General features: G+C 48.8%; 7 protein-coding genes across 7 annotated transcripts; 2 read left to right on the plus strand and 5 right to left on the minus strand.

The window, feature by feature from the left end:
- Positions 1 to 832: 832 nt before the first annotated feature.
- Positions 833 to 1,899, minus strand: PFICI_11480 (uncharacterized protein; the record flags this gene model as incomplete). Its single annotated transcript, XM_007840061.1, has 2 exons — positions 833 to 1,599; positions 1,659 to 1,899. The coding sequence occupies 2 exons, from the start codon at positions 1,897 to 1,899 to the stop codon at positions 833 to 835; spliced, it is 1,008 nt and encodes a 335-aa protein (XP_007838252.1).
- Positions 1,900 to 2,960: 1,061 nt separating this feature from the next.
- PFICI_11481 (uncharacterized protein) lies at positions 2,961 to 4,171 on the minus strand (the record flags this gene model as incomplete). The annotated part of the gene is made up of 2 exons (XM_007840062.1): positions 2,961 to 3,468; positions 3,522 to 4,171. 2 exons carry the CDS (start codon positions 4,169 to 4,171, stop codon positions 2,961 to 2,963), a joined length of 1,158 nt encoding a protein of 385 aa, XP_007838253.1.
- A 1,282-nt stretch (positions 4,172 to 5,453) lies between these two features.
- PFICI_11482 (uncharacterized protein) lies at positions 5,454 to 7,479 on the minus strand (the record flags this gene model as incomplete). The annotated part of the gene is made up of 3 exons (XM_007840063.1): positions 5,454 to 5,565; positions 5,611 to 5,817; positions 5,876 to 7,479. The coding sequence occupies 3 exons, from the start codon at positions 7,477 to 7,479 to the stop codon at positions 5,454 to 5,456; spliced, it is 1,923 nt and encodes a 640-aa protein (XP_007838254.1).
- A 2,478-nt stretch (positions 7,480 to 9,957) lies between these two features.
- On the plus strand, positions 9,958 to 11,202 carry PFICI_11483 (uncharacterized protein; the record flags this gene model as incomplete). The annotated part of the gene is made up of 1 exon (XM_007840064.1): positions 9,958 to 11,202. The coding sequence occupies one exon, from the start codon at positions 9,958 to 9,960 to the stop codon at positions 11,200 to 11,202; it is 1,245 nt and encodes a 414-aa protein (XP_007838255.1).
- A 316-nt stretch (positions 11,203 to 11,518) lies between these two features.
- PFICI_11484 (uncharacterized protein) lies at positions 11,519 to 14,020 on the minus strand (the record flags this gene model as incomplete). The annotated part of the gene is made up of 1 exon (XM_007840065.1): positions 11,519 to 14,020. One exon carries the CDS (start codon positions 14,018 to 14,020, stop codon positions 11,519 to 11,521), a length of 2,502 nt encoding a protein of 833 aa, XP_007838256.1.
- A 1,227-nt stretch (positions 14,021 to 15,247) lies between these two features.
- Positions 15,248 to 20,095, minus strand: PFICI_11485 (uncharacterized protein; the record flags this gene model as incomplete). Its single annotated transcript, XM_007840066.1, has 8 exons — positions 15,248 to 15,435; positions 15,499 to 15,666; positions 15,771 to 15,871; positions 15,919 to 16,300; positions 16,357 to 18,385; positions 18,442 to 18,588; positions 18,639 to 18,858; positions 18,933 to 20,095. The coding sequence occupies 8 exons, from the start codon at positions 20,093 to 20,095 to the stop codon at positions 15,248 to 15,250; spliced, it is 4,398 nt and encodes a 1,465-aa protein (XP_007838257.1).
- Positions 20,096 to 20,577: 482 nt separating this feature from the next.
- On the plus strand, positions 20,578 to 22,410 carry PFICI_11486 (uncharacterized protein; the record flags this gene model as incomplete). The annotated part of the gene is made up of 2 exons (XM_007840067.1): positions 20,578 to 21,502; positions 21,560 to 22,410. The coding sequence occupies 2 exons, from the start codon at positions 20,578 to 20,580 to the stop codon at positions 22,408 to 22,410; spliced, it is 1,776 nt and encodes a 591-aa protein (XP_007838258.1).
- Positions 22,411 to 22,875: the final 465 nt, after the last annotated feature.

A 22,875-nucleotide genomic window follows, 5' to 3' on the forward strand; every position in this document is an offset into this window, starting at 1 on the left:
CTTAAGCTACCTGGAGAAGGCTCACTGCAGCAGAGAAGGATTTCGGGGATCTCGTAGCTGACTTTGCCAAAAAATCCACATGTCATTCCTAGATAAGGCAAAACATTTTTATTTGAACCGTTCACGTCTTGTAACAATGCAGCCAATTGAATACAGAAACCTATTGAGACCAAACCAGGCAAGTTTCTGTTGAAAATGATCAACACGAGTCTCAATTCGCCTTGACGAAGCTGGAATGCTTTGGGCTTATCGCACAGACAGAAGCGCAGCCGTAGGGAGTACGCTAACTGCATTTAAGATCATTCGAGCTGAACTCACAAGAGATTCACCACGGACCTCAAGATCTCGCCCAATGTGCATACGGAGGTTAGTCTCGCAAAATCTGCAGAATGGCCAAAATTTGCGGCGGTCTGAAGTGATTTGATAGGGCTGAGGATGGTCAATGTTATGAAATTGGTTAGTTAGATGTCCCCTCAATATCTGCACTTCGCTCTGCCCTAGATAATCTGGGGACCACTAGGTTCCCTGTTAGCTGCCCGGTGCACCCCCAAATTGCTGACTCATCAGTCGCCCGCCCGCCGCCGCCCCGACGTTACGCGCCAGGCCCGCTTTATACCTGTATAAGCTTATTTTTTTTTTACGTATACTTTTCTTCGAATCCGCTTGTTTTCGCCAAACGGAACACCGACAATCTGGCCGCTAATAGGGGACTCATACCCATTAGTGCATGTATACGGTTGTTACGCCTCAACAATCTTAATCTTTAATAAAAGCTGCATTTCTATTATAATATATCTTGGTCATTCAGATTATATGCTGTAGCCATACACTCTCACAGCACTCCCAAGCATACGACCAAAGTGAGGAAGACTCCCATGACACATCCGATGAACGGGTCAGTGATTGACGTGCCCACATTCCGGATGTTTTCGCTTGTCATCGCATCGCCATCCCCGTCAGCGTCATTTTCTGGAAGCTCAGTCGCATTGACGCGCATACAATGCAATTCGGGTCCTCCAACAAAACCGTAATCCGTGGGTATGCGGGTGTTAATCATGAGAACGTGGAGCCGGTTGACACTCTGGAGGTACCCGTCGCTGAGAGATCCATTCAGGGGCTCCGACACGTTGACGAAGAAACCTTGACCACTGACCAAAGGCGACGAGGTCGCGTTGTTTTGTCGATTCACCCCGCTGAGAGGGTAGTCCCCATAAAGCGTGCTGAACACTGTTGCTTTACCAATGGAATCGCTGCACTCCAGCAATTCGCTCCAGAAATAGCGTGGTGGTATGCACGAATTCCCATCATCTGAGATGGTGGTAGCACCGTTGCCGGCCAGGAGGAGGGAATCAATACATGACTTGCCAAGAATGGGCTCGCAGTCGGTACTGTCGTCGTCGTCGGTGTACTTATTTATAATCTCTACCGGGAGGTCGATGCTAGTCAGAGTAGCCATGCAGAAGGTTCCATCGGCGCCGTCGAGTGCCTCTGACAGGTTGGTCCCTGTGAACTGGAAATCGTAGATTGCGCTTGCCACGTGCGGTTCATCGACGTCCTCCAGGTCCGCGTCTGGTATCGACACGTCGCTTATGTTGATTCCTACGTGGCACATCAGTCAGTTGCAGCTCCGCTAATAAGCCTCGTCCGAATCTACTTACGCCACATCCACTCCGAGTCTCTCAGCTTCGAGTTCTCTGCCAAAGAGCCCCAGTATTTCTCAAAAGGCTTGAATGCTACCGAACGCGTGGCGGTAGGATTGTGGTTTGCCTGAATAATCGCATCTCTAGCTTTCGGGTTTAGTTGGTCCAGCGCCGATTCTCTCCATCCTGAAATTTGACCATAATCGCCAGCAACAGCACTTGCAGCCAGTGCCAGGAGTGAAAAAAATATCCGACTCATATTGACTTGGTAACTTATAGAAACTAGTGGAGACTGAATGAGAGTGACAACTGTGATGAAAATGGTACGGTAATTGGGACAATTGACTTGAAATTGTGAGAGCAGTTGAGAAACGCAACACATTTATTTAAGCACAAGAGTAAATCAGCGAGCACCAAATGAGACGTACCAGACTCCTGGGCCGATGATGCACGCCAAGTGTAGCCAAGCATTATTTATGCAGTTGGTTGCAAACACAGTGAGAAAGGTGTGGCTCAGTGCGGCGTAGGATGCACATGGATCCACCCCATAGAAATTTCTGTATTGTGACTGTGCATGACAATAACGCCAAGAGAAGACAGTTTGAACTCCATTGCCATGTGTTCTATGTTTACTTACAAACAACTCACATCAGTCACCGCCTCACCCTCGCATCCGTGCCCCACCTCCTGCTCGTCCCCAAGCTGCCCCCGTTATGGCGGCAAGATTATGGCGGAATTGTCTGATATGGGGTTCGGTGTGTCTTAGAGCATCAATCAGTTAATAATTTGCTGTTGTAGTATTGCGGTTTGAAACATTCTCGTTTGCAGGAAAAGGTGGATTTGTACTACATCATGCGCGGTGTTTGTTCCTCCTTCTCCTAACCACCAACATATGTCCAAGCTATACCTGCCTACCTCCAAGCATCGTGAATTCCAACCACCAGAGGCTTATCACGTCCTTTCGTGATTCCGTCCACCGGCTTTCTGACATCATTGTGAGTCTGAAGCAAATGGAAGCAGATGTGGATTTTGGTACTATTAAGCCAGGGAGTATAGTTCAAGAGATACAGAGCAAATAATATAATGCGTGCATCGGACATGACATTATATGACATATCCTCATGGATGTTATGCCACCATATCATATGACGAATCTTGATGAATGTTTTGCATGGGTTATGGCCATTTATCTTCAGCTTAATTCCAGGCTTTTCAGCTTTCTTGTTTTATAACAAGGTGAACTTGACTATTTACGAATCGCAGAATGGCATGAACATACATACTGAAACACAAAGCGTGTCCGGCGGTAAGGAAATAAGTCTAAGCTGGCTTCTCCACCGGTCGTGGTGTAGCGTCCATTTCGACGGGAGAGCGACGCCCATCCATCTCGGCAGGTCGAAAGCTGGTATCGCCTTCAAACTCCAGAATTCTTGGCGGCAAGTCATGCCCGTTGTGCGCCATCACGACATCGGGCGATGGGGCAGCCTCTGCATTCATATTTATCTTGCGTTCCATATTCCTGCGGCGACGGTGTGACAGCGTCCAGCTAAACGAGAAGATCAGAGCGAGTGCGAGAACGCCAATACCAACGCCAATTCCTACCCATGCACCTAGTGAGAGGGAGCTCCCTTGGTCGCTCGGTACAGGCTGGACGCTGGTTGTTGTGGTGGAATTTCCGCTGTCTGTCCCGTTGCAAGTAAGATGGCCGATCAGTCCATCCCTCTGTTGTTGTACCAATTTTGAGCAGTTGAAATCCGCGTTCCAAGCTTCGATTGTAACCTGTCCTTGAACAAGTCTCAGTGATGGAAAAATGTTACCATTTGATGACCTTTGAAGTGTCAGCTGATGATCAGACTCGAACAATAATGTTCATCAACATACATGTCGATGTTGCCATTTAGTACCACTGTATCTGCGAATTGCAACGTCCGAAAATTACCTGGCAAGAGACTGCCAGGATTGTTTTGCATCAATAGTACTGGGATGCTGGTGGTACTAGCAAAAGAAAATGTGCTGTTGACACAATTCTCGATTGTGAGCTGTGCATTGACGTTTGTAAGATTCGGCATTGAAATGGCGACATTTGAGACATTCGAAACGATAAAGTGGCCTTCGACATGATGGATGTTCCACTCATATGTAGAATAGTCCTCAGACAGTGATCCGTCGCTGCTGCCACCCACCGAGGCAGTGTCCCAATTGCCAGCACCATTATCTTGGATTGTCAGATTCCCACCTACTTCAAGATCACCGACCTTGATAGGACTGAATTTTCTTTTGAAAATGGCGTCTCCGTTCACTTGCACAAGGTTGGGGAGGACTGGGGAAAAGTCGTCACCGCCGAAATTAGCGAAGGATCCCTCCAGAATCAATTCATCCACCTCTGTTAGGTGAGGGAATTGCGCCACAAGAGATGATTGTATTCCGAGTTCGGTCAGCTGAGTGACATTGTGGAGAATCGCACTAGTCCCTTCATTCTGTACCCAGGAACCGATGCTATCACCAAATACATGCATAGGATTATCTGCCATGGAGGAACTATAGGAGCTAGGCTCGGTAGTTGCAAGAATAACTTTTCTGATCCCATAGGCCGGTGAAGATGGTATGATTAGTTGGCCGCTCTTTACACTTCCACTGATTGACAAAAGAGTCGTGAGCTGGATGAGGCTGACGTCGATGCTGAGATCTTGATCAAGCCCTTTCACGGATATATTAGTTATATATAGCCCGTCTGGAAACGTGAGATTGCTTGTGGGCGACTGAATCTCCACTTTTTGAGCCGGCGAGCATGATTGCATGAATAAGGTTTGCGAATCGATATCTGCCTGGCTCGTCAGCGTGATCGTCTCTGTGCAGACATTAGATGCTAATGGACACTAGTTAGTATACACATTGATTTTCAAGTTCCTATACTATAGGGTAGAGATTGCAGTACTCATGGTCTCAGGCAAGGTGCTAGATAAGATCGCAAGAGCCTGCAAGTTGCGGTTGGCAAAACAAACACAAGTTTACTTGTACCAATGTCTGGTGTGGATAGCGGGATCTTTGACGTTCAAATACAACTCACATTTGCGTCATTTTTACAAAGAAAGACAAAGGCACAATACGTATCTTCGAGCGCTCTTGCATGAATTGGGCTGGCCAAACATGATGATTGGTCTCCGTGCCGCCGTGACCTCCAACGCACAGATCGTCAGCGTGATACCAATGAAGTCTATGAGCCATACCAAGACCATGCATTTACAGTTAATCATACCCTACCAGCTCCATAACTGACTCTTTATTGGCTGGGCAGAAAGTATCATCGTATCAGTGAGCCAATCAAACGCGTAACATTTATGACACCCTTGCATATTTCGGTGAGGCTGCATAATTATTAATTATCTCTTTAACCGCCAAGCTTTGAGAAGGGGTAGTTGGACTTTTCCCAATGGAACAATTTTGGAAATGGATGCGCATGGAGAGCGACCAAGCTATACCTGAAAGAGCTCGCACCCTATTGCCCCGCGCTGTTTGCGTAGGTAAACTTTAACTGCTGGATTAGTAGCTAGGTACTCAGGTCGGTAACTTTGGTCTTTCATTTTTCCCATTTCAATGGCGGTTCACTCAATAAAGTTGCATGCAAGGTTACGGCGTGACTTTGTTTTCCCTTCAGGTAGGTAGGCTGCTTTCGATGCGGCTATTTTTATTACCTACATTAAAGTTTACCCCTCGATGCGATAAGGTGGAGTTTCTGCACCAGTTTGTGGTGACATGAAGCTCTCTGCCCTTTCATGGCAAGCCTTAATGATATAGAGGATGTTAATCGAGGCTTCACACAAGCAAGATGTCTTGCTCTTCGATGCCCAAATTCTCCACCTCGCCATGCATCATGTCATGAACATACGCCTGGCCGATTATCTGATAATTCGCACCCTCAGGATTACTACAACGCAGTACATGCGGCGTCTTTGCATAATTGAGCACACACACTTTATCTCCCTCTTGCAGACTCAACGGGCCAAAGCCAAAGCGACCCATCGAGGTCATGAAGGGCCTTTTCCCCATAAGGAAAAAAGCACTATCACTCATGTACTTGATGCAGGGTGTGTTTGGGCCGATAAGTCCCATGGCTTCCTTGTCAGCCTCGATTATTGCAGGGTCCAGAGGACCGGCAAAGGCACACTCGTGAAGTAGACTAAAAGGAACCATAAGCAGCAATCGAGATGGGGGTTTGATCATGCATGTCGACTTACATAAGACTGTCAAAGTCAACATCTAATTTTTCCATTAGCTCAGCCCAACGAGCGAGGCTCACTTTGAATGTCCGGTATGTCTCGTACGTCAAAGTGTAGCGTACCCTTTCCGTCATGTCGCCCACAAGCGATCGCCAATACCCGTCAAGCGTGAACCTTACCCGACCTTCATCCTCCTTGGTGCACATCGTCGTTGGGTCGTCCGGCAGGTTGTCAACCTGGTCGCCCAGAACAGCCTTGGCTAGCGATTTCTCCCAAGCATGGAATCTCAAAAATCTCTGCTTACCTTCCTCAACAGAAGTGAGCTGGTCTTTCCATTTGATGACATCAACCAACTCGGGAAGCAATGTCTCGACGGTATCGAAGATCTTTCCACACACAGAGATCGCGCGGGGGTTTTCTGGCAGTGGCGGAACTCTCTTTCCGCGGCTGGCATCATAATGATGTTTGGCAGTAGTCGATGCTATGTGTCGCTCAAGAGGGAGTAGCAGCTCTTGGGGATGCGTCGGGCTGTCGCCCAGATTGTGGTAATCGGGACACCAGCTGGGTAAGCCCGCCCTTTTCTTCTCCGAGGACCATGCAAGAGTGAGGAGGTACCACCAATTCATCGCTGATGGGTTCACGTTGGCCAAAAGAAAGCGCGTCAACTTGGTGTAGAGCTCCCACGCGTCCATGTCTCTACCTATCCCGACTCTCTGGAGATCCTGTCCGGAGAAAAAGCCGAGGATTCCGAACACTCTATCCCGAGCATCATAACAATGATGATTTCTGGTTGTAGAAACGAGCAACCTCATCAGTGCGAATGGTACTTCTTGTGGATTAGCAAGGCTTTGGGTATATTTGCGAATGTCGAACACAACTTCGGTCCCGCCAGGCAGAGGGAGAGGCTTGAAGCCATTGGCATCCCGAAGGCGATGGCGCAAATCTGGGCCATTCCGCACGGCATCGTCAAGCACGTCCCATGGTATCTCCCCATCTCCGTACAGTACTCTGATGTGCCTCGCCAATGCAGCCTCTTGAACGATCCACAGCCGGGAGAAATAGTTGTTGTTGATGATCTTGGTCACAGCACCCCATTGTGGCGAGGAAAATGCCGGCAAGCCTTTGTCCACAGGCGAGGCCTGATCGAATTCCCAGGCTTGACTCATGACCTCTCTGGCTACCGCGCTGACCTTTGGTAGCAACGAAATGGCTTCGTCTCCATGTTCCGGGTCACAGCCCAGCCACACCCAAACTTGAGTTGCCTGACGGTAGATGCTGTGCATCATGTTGATCTGAACAAATTTCTCTTCCCCATCAGACTGGTTGATACAAACGGCATCAATCCATAGCGGCAGAGACGAGCGCCGCCTAGCGAGATAGGGCAGAGCATTCTTCAGATTTCCGTGGATCCGGAGTTCGGAGTCGTTGCATCGAAAAGGAAAGGTGTGGCCAAGGTCGCCCCATGTGTAGGAAAGCGCGTCGAACTCTACTGATGCATTAGGGCCTTGCTCCTGTATCTGGACAGTCTTGAGAGCCCATACAACGATTCCATCACGAATAGAGTGATGAAGCAGTCGGATCTCACCGGGCTTGAGAGGAGTATACCGAAAAGGGACTGTCATCATGGAACGTGAAAGGTGAAGAAAAGGAATAGAGACGGTTGTTCCGTTTCGTGGGAGCCTGGTAATGTCATCGGGCCCAGTGAATTTGGGGGCCAAGCACCCATGTCTATTGCCCCTCTCTCCTGGGCAATGATTGGCTGTGCACATGATCCGTGGTCAGGGTCAAGATGACAGGGTAATGTGCTGGGTGAAAAGTCTCAACGGGTAACGCTCCTATTCTTGACAAGATGGAACCGAATCTTTCTATTCGGATCCCGATCATCCTCGATAGACATTCGATACGAGACTCACCTATGATGACTGAATGTCAGAATAAGCGAAGAAATTGAGACGATGTGAAAGTATCTCATTGGGCTACAAAATGCAGGCACAGAAAAAATATGTTCCTAGGTAGTGTATTCAGCTTGACCTTGCGTACACTGGCTGTGTACAATCAGAGAAAGATGCTGTTGCACCCATGGGTTAGCAACAACCATTTTCCAATGTCTTGAGTTGGGTACTGCCCCGATGGTTTGCTAGACTTCTCGAGTTCGTATACTAACTAAGTCCTGAACATCACTAGTCTTACACCTTAAAGTGACGAGACAATTGGGTAGCTAATACTGCTGTGGGACATTGACGACGGCTCTATTCAATGCTTATCGTGTCTCTGACTTACTTGCTCGGTTTCCTTGGTTTTGTTTGAGGCGAGGTATCTTGTCTTCAGCGTCGTCCATTGTCAGTTTCTGGATAAGTAGCAATTCGCATTATCGAAAATGGTGAACTTTAAATTAGGATTGAGCGCAACGAGTCTGCAATTCGTTCGAGTCGTGGTAACGTCAATTCATAGCAACAAACCGTTTTTGATAGAAAAGCTTTAAATCAGCTGTTTATATCTAAATGCAATTATATTGCCTACATCTTCCAATCATATCTTCCTGAGTCTAAGTGACATTGCCGAACTTGGATTAGACTTGCGGCTCCGATTCTACTAATGCTGCAGCGATTTGGACGTCGTCTTTCGGCTTTGCTTTTTGCTTTCGAGCGCCACATATCGTAACTAAGTCCTGTCATTCTTGGGTACCCCTCGTCGCTTCAAGTGTTGTTCCGTCGGCCGTTGTCTCATGTAGCCTGCAATCCTGGAGTAATTATTTGAGCGCAAATGGCTTTCAATATTTCAAAATTGCAACATGATATGCTAGGACAAAGTGGATTGTCAAAGCATCAAGGTAAGGCTGTGCTTGCCCCAAGGGTTCTACAAAGTACAAAATTTTCTCTTCGACCTGGTGGCTAAAAGCTCCGACATTTGTAGTGGCTGGAACATTCAGAGGCAGAGGCCCAGCGTCTCAGGCGGCGTTCGCTAGTTTTGGTATTTTTGACAGGATGACGGCGGTTTGAACGCAGTATGCCGCTGACATGAAAAATGATCAAAAAAATAGCTGCGTTGTACCGCCTCAGGAGTAGAAGAATGCTGGAATTGAGACGAGAGGTTTTCGACTTATAGGACTACTTTGGTCGACCTCTGCAACACCTCAATCTTCCTGTTTCGGAATGCTGCACAGATGCTAGGTATTAGCTAACCTAGGTTAGTACCTAACTAACCTAACCTACCTACTATAAGTGATATGGTACCTTACAGGTAGGCTGCCCGCCTTGTTCAGCGTTTTCCCAAACAGACCCAACGTATATTCCATCGCTTTCCTCACAATCCAATGCAGCACTGGATGGATATATTTAAAGAAAATTCAATTGCCATATACTTAGCACAAGACGGAAATTCTCCTACCTCGTGGGCTCTTGAGACACTGACTTGTCGAAATATATGACCTCGGTAACAGGTTACAGCGACATGCACGTTAGCTGGATTGCAGTTAGCGCACACCATGGGTGGAAACCCGCCTTAGCCAATATACATGTGGCCTATTAGGCGGGTACCTACATACCTAACCTAGAAACTTATTGTAAGAATATTTCCATAACTGGTTGACTTTGAATAATAAAATGATATAGGTCTATAAATTAGATCACATTTCCATGCCCTAAACAAAAATGATTAGCAAAGATGATTATATGCCTCCCAGTCTTAGCTCAAGAGCTACCTTTCATTGGGACCGTGGACTCTCTCCTTAACACGACGAAATACCTACCATCCATTCTCCCTTAGAAACTGCATTGATTGTGCTGATTTGGCCAAAGGTGAACTTTTTGATTGGAAATATCCTTCCAAATTTGCGTGACACATTGAATTGCTTTCGCAGTTGCGTCCAATCGGCTGGACAGAGCCCCTCTCCCGTGTTGGTGGGGGATGTTGCCTGCTGCTGCCTGAGCCAAAACGTCTCCGCCTACTTGCCGTTGCCTGAAGAATCACGACCACCACAGAACGAAAACGTGCCCTGTAAAGAATATAAAACGATCAGACATTGCTATAGTCTCTCGTAGTATATCAGGGACTGGAAGAAAGAAGATTGAACAAGGTCAGCTCATACCACAACCGAAGCAATGGCGCGGCCACCCGTGATCGGCCACTGGGCCGACCCCGACTTTGATCCTCAGATGCAGTCACCGCTGTTCAATATTTTGCCCTCAGAGATACGCGACTTCATTTTCCGATACGCGCTGCAGGAGTACTGTTCCGCCGAAGTCCAGGCCAAGCTGCCGAACCTCGCCGTCCGCCACGACCACGAGCCGGTGGAAGAGGAGGAGGAGACGCCATCCGTCGACATTGCAGTGGGTCCGAGTATCAACGCCGCTCGGCGCGTCGCCCGGCGCGCCCCCTATGGTTACGACTGGCTCCGCCCAGACAATGTTGAACCCATGACGGTAACCACAGCGCTGCTACGAACATGCCGACGGGTCTACATCGAAGCGTATGAACTGCCTGCGTGGCAGAGAGAGCACAGATTTTATATGATGCGGGGAGACTATGGGGCCAAGGCCGTTTGTTCCATCGACACGCTACGCACCCACTTTGAGCAGCACTTAGCAGCCGGGATCTATTGGCGATTATCGCCCACAGCAGTAGAAGACAATGACGAACAGGTGAGGTTGGGAGAGGAGGCGCCGCAGCAGCAGCATCCAAGACAAAAATTTATCCGGCGCGGCCTGATCCGCCGTGTACGATTGTTTACACAATTATTTTGGCTTGAGGACTCGAACAGCCCCCTCCACTTCTGGCGTCTCGTCACAGAAACTCCCTGGCTTGGACGCGTGGAGCACCTTCGCATCACGATCCGTCGCGGCGATTGGTGGAACTGGGAGTCGAAGCAGTCTCTCAGCATCAACCCTTTCCGGGGCACCGTGAGCACGAGGGTCATGAGCGAGGACATTGAGCGTGCAGCGGCGCGGGCCGCCGCCGGCGACAACGACATCAACCCCGACTTTTCCCCGCGCGCCTGGGGCCTCGCCTTTCAGCACCTGCGGTGCCTGGAGACGCTCACCATTGACTTTGAGACGGCCGAGGACCAGCGGCAGGAGCTGGACCGCATCGTTGAGTGGGCGGTCGGATGGAAGCTGCCGCTAGCGCCGGGCCTCTTTGGCCGGCCGCGGTTCCTCAGCGCCCAGGGCCGCCCCGTCGAAAAGATGAGCTGGCGCGGCCAGGCCTGGCACTCGCAGCCGGGTCTCTTTGGCCGGCCCAGTACCGCAGTTGGACGACCCCCAAGGCTGTATGTCAGTACTGTGACTTGGGTGCATTGTGAGGACAGAGACTGGAGGAGGGATGATAACGTGCAGGGTACCGCCGTATGACTTTAGGCTCAGGTATCCTCTTACGATAGCTCGAATTAATTTTGACTTGATACTCACAAGGCTCATGCATTACGCCTTCATTTAAGTATGCACCGGGAAGCCCACCTTGCAGCTGAGATAAGATTCTTTAGGGTCGCCATTTAAAATATGAACAATTCTTTTGTTGTCCCTGCTGATATAATAAGATGAACAACTCAGAGCCAGAAACCAACAAATAGAACTAAATTATCGGTAACTCCCAACTTTAAACTGATCCAACCCCATTTCCCATCCCAAATCAATTTACAAGGCACATAACTGCTACTCTGAAGAAGATTTAAGAATTTCGGTTCACGAATTTTACCCTGCCGCCATCCATTTCACTTGCTTCGACCCCCACAAGGTTTTCTTTCATCTTGTAGCAATTATCCTTGGCAATTGCCCGATCCATCGCGTTATTACCGTTTGCGATCAATGTATATAAATCATCCGATAAGAGTTGAGAGATCGTATGCCAAATGTTTCCGCATCTCGAATACCTCACCTGCCCCACGTAAAGTGTTGTTATTGCGGCAACGCATATCAAGTAAACAACTATGAGTGTAGCGACGGATATGAAACCACCGCACGTATACTGGGAACAAGGGCCTGGGGTCCTGACAACAGTGGTCGTTGCAAGCTGGACTGGCTCTGCGGGGTAGTTGAGCTTGAGCGACTCGATATAAGCACCAGTTGTCAACATGTAGATGAGGGACTGCACAGCATAGGCTGCACGGCCAGAACTGGTGATGATGTTCCCCATCAATGCGACAAATTCATAGTGTATAGGCACTGGCGCCAAATAACAGCCCAGACAAAGGGGGATGGTCTGGTTTGATCCGATAGCATAGCCCATGTTCCAGTAGACGAGCGTCTCTGGGATCCGAGATGCGAGCATACCAATAGTCATGGTGCTGTTGGGATCTGCAGGCGGAAATACATCAAGAGCAGGCCCGCTGTCTGGTTCTTGGTGCAGATCCATGTCGAATATACCTCTTTTCATGTGACTCAGGTTGCCTGACTTGACATCAAGGAAGTTTTCAACTTCGCTTGTATCGGACTGTAATGTCGTCAAATTCCACGGGATCACCGGCTCCTTGAGGGCGGTTTCTGCTTCCAGGTGCACCACATAACGCTCGGTGCTGAGAGCAGGAAAACACAACGTAGCATTAACGTAGCGATCAGGAGCAATGGTGAAGCTCAGCCATTCTCCGTCGCGATGTCCGTCTGTGATGGGGTGGCTTTCATTATCCGCAGGCCAGTCCTCAACGTTTGCATTCGATACAATGGCCATGTATAGAGGAACACCCCATGACCAAGGCATACTCGAAGAGTCCCACCTCATAGAGGAATCAAGATTGGGTGCACTGTTCCCAGATGAGACGATACATATTGACGATTGAGGGTAGTTGGCAATTGGAAAGTCCGGGCGAACAATTGGTACATTGCACCGAAAGCCAATCGTTTCGCATGTCCCCGCGCTACAATTTGATATGTCTTGTCCGCTGTTTCGCAAACTGGCCGCTGCGTCTAGCGTCCCGGTTAACCATGCGAGCGCTGGCGCGACAGGGTTATCCAATTGCTCGTCCAACAAATACTTGACCTCCATGACAGGTGGCATGCAAGAGACTCTGGAATTCAACACCATTCCTGTACCGCGATAGTCTCTTACTGAGGTCCTCGTATTACTGTCCGCGAAGGGGAGAAGACCTTGCTGGACAAGACCAGTGTCGCTGAAACCATTATTATCTGGCGGGACGCTGCTATTAATGCGCCTTTCACCGAATAAAGAAAGAACTGGCGTCGATTCCAAAAGGTCGACAAAGTTCATGGCCCATTGAGGCCCGTGGCCCTCTGGAACATAGAACAGGCTCTGAACATTTGTCGAGTTGATACCTCCTACAATTGTGAAATCGTGCAAATCGGACAGGAGAATTGTCGATGAGAACTGAAGACTGAGTGCGATAAGTGAAAGGAGGGATAAAAGCCAGAACTCTGGGTACAGGAGCACAGCTGTTGGCCTGTGCGAAAGCATGAGCTGTACCAGCTTTCTCGGTCCATCATTGACGCCTCTAAAGACTGAGAAAAACGCTGCGTCGGGCTTGCGCACAGAGCGCTTCTCTAGAATCAGAGCCGCCACCAACGACGTGCACACGATTGACTGAGTCGAGACCAGAACGCGCAGTGCGAGAGAGCACAAGGTAATGGTTTGGGTCATCCAATTGTGCAAAGCCAGGATACGCCACAAGTCGGTTGCCGTCTTTCCTTCAGGCTCGGTACCGTATCCGAACCACAGAAAGATCAGGAAACCAAGGACACCTAAGGCCCCTAGGGATCCACCAAAGATGCTCAATAATCCTACAACGCCCAGGGACTCTTTCAATGGAAGAGCCGGTCGATGAGAAACCTTGACTGTGGAGGTGGAACCAGTACGCCAAGTACTGCTTCCACTCTCAGCACTTTGGTACATTTTAGGGTACTTGTGTATGTCTCCCATATTGCCTGATGCAGCGCTCGACCCCTTGGCGCTGTCGCTATCACGACTTTGGTCATGGCTCTCAACAGGTGGCAGGTGGAAAGGTGCAACTGGCGCATTTGTTGGCGGCGCAAGCCCACGAGCGTCGCATCTGTCCGGTGTCGTACTGCGATACCCGTGATTCGTCTCCCAGCTGCCAGCTGACTGAGTTGAACCTTGGCCGGTCATTTGGATGGCGTCGATGGCAGACTCCTGGTGCTGGTGGTGTGGTACTTCATTGCTGTAAGAATGGAGCAAGGCACCATCTCTGACTTCGTCGTTCATAATGGATTAGACGGTGATACAGTCTGTGCGTATAATTGATAGAGAGGAAGTTGGGAGGATGTTCTCATTGTAATCTCAAAGCTCAAGCAGGAAGGCATTGACAGGTATACTCTCAATCATGCGATAAGAACGATACAAATAATACACGAGCATTCCTGAAGCGGCAATCCATGATTAACCAATGGTCGGCCAAGCACAAATCAAATACGAACAAACCGTTCCGATGTTAATATCGAACATCATTGGTGGGTGCATCAGCCGGTCCGCAGGATTGTGGCGGGAGCTGCAAAGAATCATGAACCTCCAATGAAAATACGGTTTATAAAAATAGGAGAATGTGGTGGCATGTTGCCTAGAACTTGGAGGGACATGAATTTTCAGCTGCACTTGGCCAAACACCGTCAACACCTCATTAAGACCAATCACTATTGAGGCCCTGAAAATAGGCTCTTTTCGCGTTATACTGCATAATGCGGAATGATGTTACATGAAGCTGAAGTACGAATACCACCGTGTCGCCCACTCACCAGACGATTGCGCAACGGCACCTTGACCCTCCATGTGAGAAATATGACCACAATTACCGCACTGCACTTAGAATCCTCTTAGGCGTCGCTGTGCATTTATTGGTGGTTGAAAAACGTGCTCCATAGGCGATCAGGCTTCTGGGTTAGCATGTGGCTTGAATGTGCATGCATCTGAAACAGCTGTACCTGGTGGGGGCCTTTCCCGTCTATGTCTTTTTTTGTGTTCGCTGAGGGTGGGGGCCACAGGTGGCGGTTTCGGTCAGCTTGCCTGCATATCGAGGTCTGCTTAGCAAAATCTCTAATAGGCCTGTTTGTTCGCTTAGATACGCACCGATAATGAGCTCTCACTATGGCGCAGTCAAGAATTTGGATAGAGGAAGAGAGCAATGTACTAGGAAGAAATATCATTGATTAAAGAAAGGATACCATCATGTATGACCCTAGCTCTACGCCAGATTAGCTGGCAATCGCCCGCTTGATATCTGGTATCTCTAGGTCGCAGCACCGAAGCCAAGAATGGATTCCCGCTCCATCTTTCCCGGCCGCGGACTCCACCAATCCGTCCGATCGTTCTCCTACCAAAACCGAGACTCACACCGTCGTTAGTGTATCAATATGCTTACACTGAATCTCGTTGTCCTTGCCGGCGGGTTGTGCAGCGCGGCCATTCACCTCGTCTTCCTAGAGACGAGGCTGCCGTTTATGATCCCAAGTTCACTTGAACCACACCTAGCAATCCTTCTTCTTCCTCAATCAAGACCATCCACCTGACTAGGAGTTCCTGTACCAAAGTGGAGATCTCGTCATTGTTCCAGGAGCGGCCAGATCTGGTCCACTTTACAGTATGGTCGTAAATGGTTTCTTCGTATGTAGTTTCCTCCCATGGACCTATCACGTCGCATGTTAACCCTGCCTCTGCGTCATGAAAAGTGCGCAGACTTCATCACTCACCAGAATTATCTGTTCTTCTTGACCGTTGCGCAAGCCTTTCTTGGATGTATGCCGCAATTGTGTGGGGCATGACCTCCTTTGCACGAAGGATAAACCTGTCAAAGCACCAGCAGAGTTCCATGACGTATATCGAGTCAGACATCGCGTCCCTCGGCTTTTCACTGTCGTCTGCAGGGATGTTGTTAGCACATCGTATCACGGGGGTTTAGCTGGTGAAGCAAGCGTATCGTGGCTTGAGGGGCAGGACAGAGTGGAGTAGCTTTCTGGCCTACCTTCAACAAGTTCCCAGGTCAGACCCATGGACATCTGCACTGTGATGAAGAACTCGATCAGTGCCTCTCTGGGCAGCTCGGCTGTACGACGAGTTACGATCCTGGCAGGTGTTAATTAGAATGCCTCCGACGCGGGTCGAGTACCTACCACAACGGAATGCCGATCTGTTCCGAGCTCAAATAAGCACCAAGGTTGCGCATGTACTCGTATGAGCGTGCCGTGTTTCGCCGGAAGCCAGCCGTTATAGTCCTCAATTCTGACTCTTCAAACCTGAATCTCTTCAGCTGCAAACCCAGACCATCGAGGGGCGTAGAGCCGTTCTTGTTGATGAGATTAGGGTTGAGCTCCTTGCCGATGCTCTGGAAGTGGTCTCTGATGATTTCAATGGCAACAGCATTGGAGCAAAATGCCGCGTAGTGAAGTGTACTGCTACCCGTGTTATCCGCTATCTCCAGATACTCTTTTCCAGGGAACGTCCGCAAAAGCAGCCTCAATGTGGCATAACCGGTTGGGTTGCTCCCCATGCTGTCTGTATTTGGGTGAGCAGTGGTGGGCATCCACAATTTGTGTCAAGAATAGACTCACCATGTTGCGTCCCCATTACAGCATAATGCAGTAGAGTCCTGCCAAGTGAGTCAGCAATGAAACGTGGTCGAGGGTTCATCTCGATCAAATATTCCATTTGTTCGAGAGTGAAGAGGTTGCTCATGATGGCATTCTCAACCATGTATGCAGTAAAGGTCATCGTGGTTTCCATTCGATTAACCATCTTGCCTTCATGTGAGATCAAGTCCATGTCGTAATCGAGATTGTAGCGAGTTCGGATATGCTCAGCAAATTTCAGATGCTCTTTCGCCCCTTCGATCAAGGCTGTCATGAACACGGTGTGATCGTCATGGCTCTTGGTGTTGAGTATGGTATATATGTCCATTCCTTCCGGACAGGGTAGGCTGCCATCTTCAATTGCGTTGATGAGTTTGAGTAGGAGATCAGGAAAAAATCTAGCGGCTCGATGGAAAACAGTGAGACCTTCCACCCTGTCCTGTATCATAGGGTCTGCCCCACGGCGCAGGAGAAGGAAAGCGACTTCGACTCTTCCGCGCTCTGCGGCCCAGTGAAGGGCGCTCATGCCGTTCTGGTCGTCAACCTCATTTAGGTCTGGGGAGTTGGTAGCGTCCAGAACGGCGGATACCATGTCTACATGTCCCTGGTAGCATGTGGAGATCAGTGGGTTTGTTCCCTGGCTGAACTCCGATAGAGAGAAGTGCTCCAACATCTCAGGATCCATGAGGAGATTCACCAGTTCTGTCAACTTGCTCATGGCTGTAGCTCCCCCGATACGTCGTCGAAGGAAATCGTTCATGCCGCAAATCTGTTGGAAAGCTTCAACCTTGGCTTCACCGAGAGACTGGTCAGGCCTCGTCAGACTAGCTGCTCCGCTCAAAAGGCTTGAATCATGGTTTTGGTAGATCTCTCGTATAAGATCCACATTAAATGCAGCGGCGGCAGCTGTCATTGGCGTCCATAAATCCTTTGATTTTACGACAGCGGTTGCTTTTAGGCCCACCAGATATCGTGCGGCATCGCCGTTGCTGAAATCCCACCCGCAGAATGTCGACAACAAAGGTGTGTTCCCGCTCGCATCGCGTATCTCAAGATCAACAAGACCGCCCTTAGATGAGATTTCGAAGAGTCGCACAAGATCAGCAGTGTCTCTGCATTGGTTGAGGAAATGCAAGATAGTACGGCCAGTTTTGGTATCTCGGTGGGTTGCATCTGCTCCATGTTCGAAAAGAAACGAAGCCACGTCAATATTGCCAGATGCGCAACTAATCCAAAGTGGTGTGTATGATGGCGTAGTACCAACATAATCGACTTCAGCGCCCAAATCTAGTACCAGAGTCTTGGCCAGCTCTAGATCTCCCATAGCAGCGGCCCGCTGAAGTAATGTGACGGAAAACAAATCTGCCTTCTGGACGCATTTTAGTTTCCGGACGGATTCGATGAAGGACGCTTTTTGACTCAGTTGGAACTTCTCGTGAGGATTGTATCCCTCGAGAGAGTCCGAGTCAAATCTATCCTCTTCACTTTTTGTTTGACCTTCCAACGAAGACTGGATCGCCAGAATGTAGATGCCAAGGCATGTTATCTTCAGAGATCCATAGATAGAAGAACACAGGTACTCATTGTACTCCCGTGGGTTTGACCGAATCCACTGCCGCAACGCAGTAAATGTTTGCGGCTGCGATATCTTATTGCCATGTACATCACTCAAAGATACCAGCAGTTCATTACTCGCAAGATCTGGCAGCTTTGAGCGGGTAATCGCGTCGATATCGTGGGGTACACGAAAGCCCAACGATGAGAACACTGGTTCCAGGCTCGAGATGCCCTTGGCGGACTGTTTGAAGTGTGCAGTCTTGAGCCACTGGAGGCCCTGCTCTACATTTCTCGAAGTACCAATGCCCTCAAAATGAGCAATCGCGAGCTGGAATGATGCCTCTGCTGAGACGCTGGTTGAAGACTCTTGAACTTTGCAATTCAAATCCTCAACCAATTCTTTGGCAACCCCTCTGGGAAGCGTGAAATGGGCGTACTTTGTTGTGTATTCGAACTAAAAGAAAATTAGTCCTATATTATTTGATATGATGCAGCCTTGTGTGTGCATACATCCGGCAATGCAGATAAGAAATCACGGTTATCGCTCTCTGAAGCGACGTTCCTCTGAGTGTCCAATAGCCCTGCAACTCTCGATATGGGCTGAACCTCCATATATTTTGGTTTCCACAGGTCTTCGAAAGGATCTTTCAACAAACCCTACAATGAATCAGCGCGTCATTTGCTCTACCAAGACCAGAAGATCTTACCATTCGTTTGAGGACTAATCGCAGTACAGATAGGAGTCCAGACTTGACAGCACCACGAAGTACATTGAGCGGTTTCATGATGATTGAAAAACCTTGGCTCGCAATATTGACCATATTCCACCACAATCCACCAGGCGGATTTAGTTGAGGCGATGCGGCTAGCGGCTTCTCTGAGTGAGTCTCTTCAGGTTCGCTGTTATCAGCTTCAGCAGTAGGATGGCTGTTGATGATCTTTAGCAGCCTTTCTCCTTGGCGATAATGAACCTAATTCTTTTTGGATCATTGATAACTCACTCTGTAAATAATACCCCGAGAAGGATCAGCTGGGGTCCAATTAGCCGAATCGGGAATCTGTGCTCGGGCTTATATCTCAGCGTAACCAATAGTGTTTTATTGATAAGTAGTTGTTGACTCTCCGTATATGCGACTCGTTCAAAGATTTTTGTTTTCAGGAAATCAACAAGTCTCATCATTGCGTCCTCATCTCGCTTCATCTCGCGGGTCTTATCAAGGATGAGACTTTCGAAAGGGTCGCCACCATGCATGTAGATTCTGCTGAATAGCAACCCAAAGCTGAAGATATCTGCCTGGGGAAGATCGTCTACCTTGACCTTGGTTCCAAATGTCAGTTCGGGGGCGGTCCAGGGTTCGGTTCCAAGTCGCGCGGAAAACATGGCATCGTTGTCATAGTCGTTCATGATGACAGAGAATCCAAAGTCACAGAGCTTGGCAACATACTTGCTCTTGTCGACTTTTGTGGTATCTTGTTCTTGGAATATCAGAACGTTCTCTACCTTCAAGTCGCAGTGCGCTATCCTGTGGTTGTGTAACACTGCGAGTCCTGAGAGAATATCGAGATTTAGATCGAGTTTCACCTTCCAATCGGCTATGTCTGCGGATTGCGCCATGAAGGCAGCGAGGTTTCCATGGTCTGCTGCTTCGAGTAAGAGACGAGGCCAGTAACGGCCCCCTCTCGGGAGCTCATCCCAGGCGACACAGAGCAATTGTACCAAGCATTTGGTCTGCTTCACTGTCCTGTTTCCAAGGATGCGCACTTCATTGGTGATTGCGGCTAGCTGTTGAGCGTCACTGACAGACTTGGAAAGAATAGGCACGATCTTTTTGGTGACAAACTTGCGGCTCAAGAGGTCTTTCTCTAGCTCTTTCCCTTTGCTGTTATTAATCGAAGCGTGGTCGTGACGGATGAGAGGTCGAGTGACACCATACGAAGCTCCTGTCCCAACGAATACATGGTCTTGTCCCCCGGAAGAGTTCGAAGAATTATTGAGCACAGGTATGTTCAATCTGTTGACCAAACTGAAGAACGCAGCCTGGCCGTACAATGTCCTGGTGGTCTCGGTTCGGCGCAGAACTTCTGCATCTGGAGATACAGTGTCAAAATCATACTCAAACAAGCTCAAACTAGTAACACTCGTGGGAGCATTTGGATCGTCCATATCTGGCGGTATCACACTGGATTCTGCGGACAGGTGTTCTTCACAAAATCGGAGAAACGACCATGGCTGCAGTTTGGGCAGCTACGCGCAGAGCTGGTCGGATGACTTGGCATCCCGAGGGCTGAGACCACATTGCAGTTTGCGGCTGAGAACCTGGCTTGGCGTGCCGATGTGTACAAACAGGGTACAAACAGTCTGAGCAGCTCAGCTCAGCCAGCCATGTTCTCCATGGGCGTTAAATAAGCTCTGCCAACACCTGTTCTGCCTTAACCCCGCTTTTCCGTCTCGCTACAATATGCTTTGCTCCTTCCTGCAATCAGCCCAGCACGCCCAAACCACTGCTTTTTGTTAATTACTTGTTATTCGCGGGTCGTCACGAGCCAAAGCCCATTGCTGGACATTATCTGGGCAGAGACATTTCTCGCGCGACGTAAAGTGATTCTTCTTCTTCTTTATATTTTCCTGGCAACGACCCATTTGACATGTCGGGGCTCGAAATACCCGCCTTTATCGTTGGTCTAAGTGGCCTGATTTCTGTTGTGGAGAAACCCTTGACGATATGGAAGAGTCTCGCCGAAGCAAAAGCGTTTGGTGCTGATATGACAGGCATCGTGGCACAATTATCAATGGAGTATTACCGATTCTTTGCCTGGTGCCGAGTCTCAGGAGCTCTTCAGGAGAACACGGGCGATGCTAACCCAAATCTACCAAGCGATGCCGAACTGTCATTTAATAACAATGCATCATTGAGTTTGGAGGCACCAATAGAGAGTGCCATCGCCAGAATTATTGATATTTTAACCGAAGTCACTGAGATCTCAAACAAGTACAGAGATTCGGATACTTCAAGCGTGAATCCTACAACGAGAAAGCCAAACACCAGTGTTGCCCACGCTTTGAGTACTGTGTTACCTCTTGTTGGAGCCAAGCACAACTCTGGGCTGGTCTCCAAATTGGTACAACAGCGGCAGGCTGCGAATGTGCTACAAGAAAAAACCTCCTTCAGGCTTCGCTTCACATTCGGGTCCAAGCCCTGGGGCGAATCAGACAAGGTTGCTCTAAATGAAAAGGTGCAAAAGCTGTGCTACTGGAACGATCGGCTTGAGCGAATCATACCAGGCACTATACGGTCTACATTGAGCAGCCAAGCTTTACCTGCACATATGCTCGCAGACGAGAACCAAAAGATATTGGACACACTCATAGAAGCTTCTCAAAATGATAAAGTGTCTGTGAGAACGCATGGAAAGTTGTGGCAGGAGCGACTAAAGTTTGAAAAGGGAGTTTCCATCAATGCGAGCGACTGGGAAAAGTATAGACGCACGAACTCGTCAATTGATGAAATTGAAGGGTTTGGGAAGAGTACTTGCTCAGTCACTCTCAAATTATTCAAAGACGGCCAAAAGCGTGAGTGGGACTTTGCATTTCACATGAAAAGACCAGCTTCTAATTCTGTAAATCTAGCACCATACATCTGTGTCGTCGAGTGGTACTCGTATGGAACGCTTGACTGGACCAACGACGACGTGCAAATCGCCACTAGCCGCATTGCAGGACTCGTGCACATGTCATCTCAACCCGAAATCCCGCAGAGTCTTAGGATTCTCAAGGGTCTTTGCTTTGTAGAAACATCCGACGCAGTTGGACTAGTCTGCAAAATTCCTGATGCCGCCAATCATTCAAAGCAGCCTGTGTCCCTAAGTTCTCTTATGCGAAAGGAAACTCAAGTCGCGACCGGCTTCAAGCGACCCAGCTTGGAGAGACGCCTTCAACTTGCCCAGGACCTCGCGAGCGCCATTTACTCCTTTGGCCTTATCCGTTGGTTTCACAAAGACTTCAACTCGCAAAACGTCGTGTTCTTCAGGGACAAGGCAGAACCTGCCGCGATCCTCTTCGACTCCCCCTACATCGCAGGCTTCTCTATTGCACGCCCAGATACTGCCGCGCAAAAGTCGCTAGACGTGAATCGTGAGGCACAAGCAATATACATGCATCCCGATCTTCGCAGAAGAGAACCCAATGACAGGCCGCGATATCACAGGAAATACGAAATGTATAGTCTGGGGCTAGTGCTGTGCGAGATTGCCATGTGGGCCACGATCGATCGCATGGCTTCAAGCATGTTGGAACCCGAAGCCTTCAAAAGCAAGATAACCAAGATCTGCGAAGAGGACATGGGATTCTTCGTGCCAAGAAGATATTGTGACCTTGTCGTGCGATGTCTCAAATGTGCAGATGATGCCGATGAGGCAGCAAGTTCTTTAGACACTCTGTACTGGTCTGTTGTGCTAGAACTTGCCAAATGCAGATATTGAGAATATGTGCCGCAGCTGTTGCCATGATAGTTCTCGTTCTGACTCATAGTACTCGCAGTTCTACAGGAGAAATGCAATTGACTATGGTCGTCAGACGAATGGACATTCGCCATTTCCAGTGTCACGAGAACTTTCATTCAATGCTCCTTGCTAGTGGCTCCAATTATGTACTGTATCAGTACGTTACCTCAATAGCCATTCGCAAATGTTTGATTTTGCGCAATCACTGATATTCTCACATTTCCTTAGTTAGATGATAGTTATTGCAAGTATAGTTGTTCCTTGGTAATTGAAGATGTAATAATTTCAGAATTGCCGACCTTCGGGGACAGGAAGACATGTTGGGCCCCCTGCATTGAGACAGTTTATGTGGATCGTGGGAGAAATGTGGGCAAGAGGCGCTGTAAAATGGTGGAAATTTAGCGATAACCTCGCTGGAAACGTGTCTTGCAGGGCTTAACGCCG

Source organism: Pestalotiopsis fici, assembly GCF_000516985.1.
Source record: "Pestalotiopsis fici W106-1 unplaced genomic scaffold PFICI_Scf_9, whole genome shotgun sequence".
NCBI classification, from domain to species: domain Eukaryota; kingdom Fungi; phylum Ascomycota; class Sordariomycetes; order Amphisphaeriales; family Sporocadaceae; genus Pestalotiopsis; species Pestalotiopsis fici.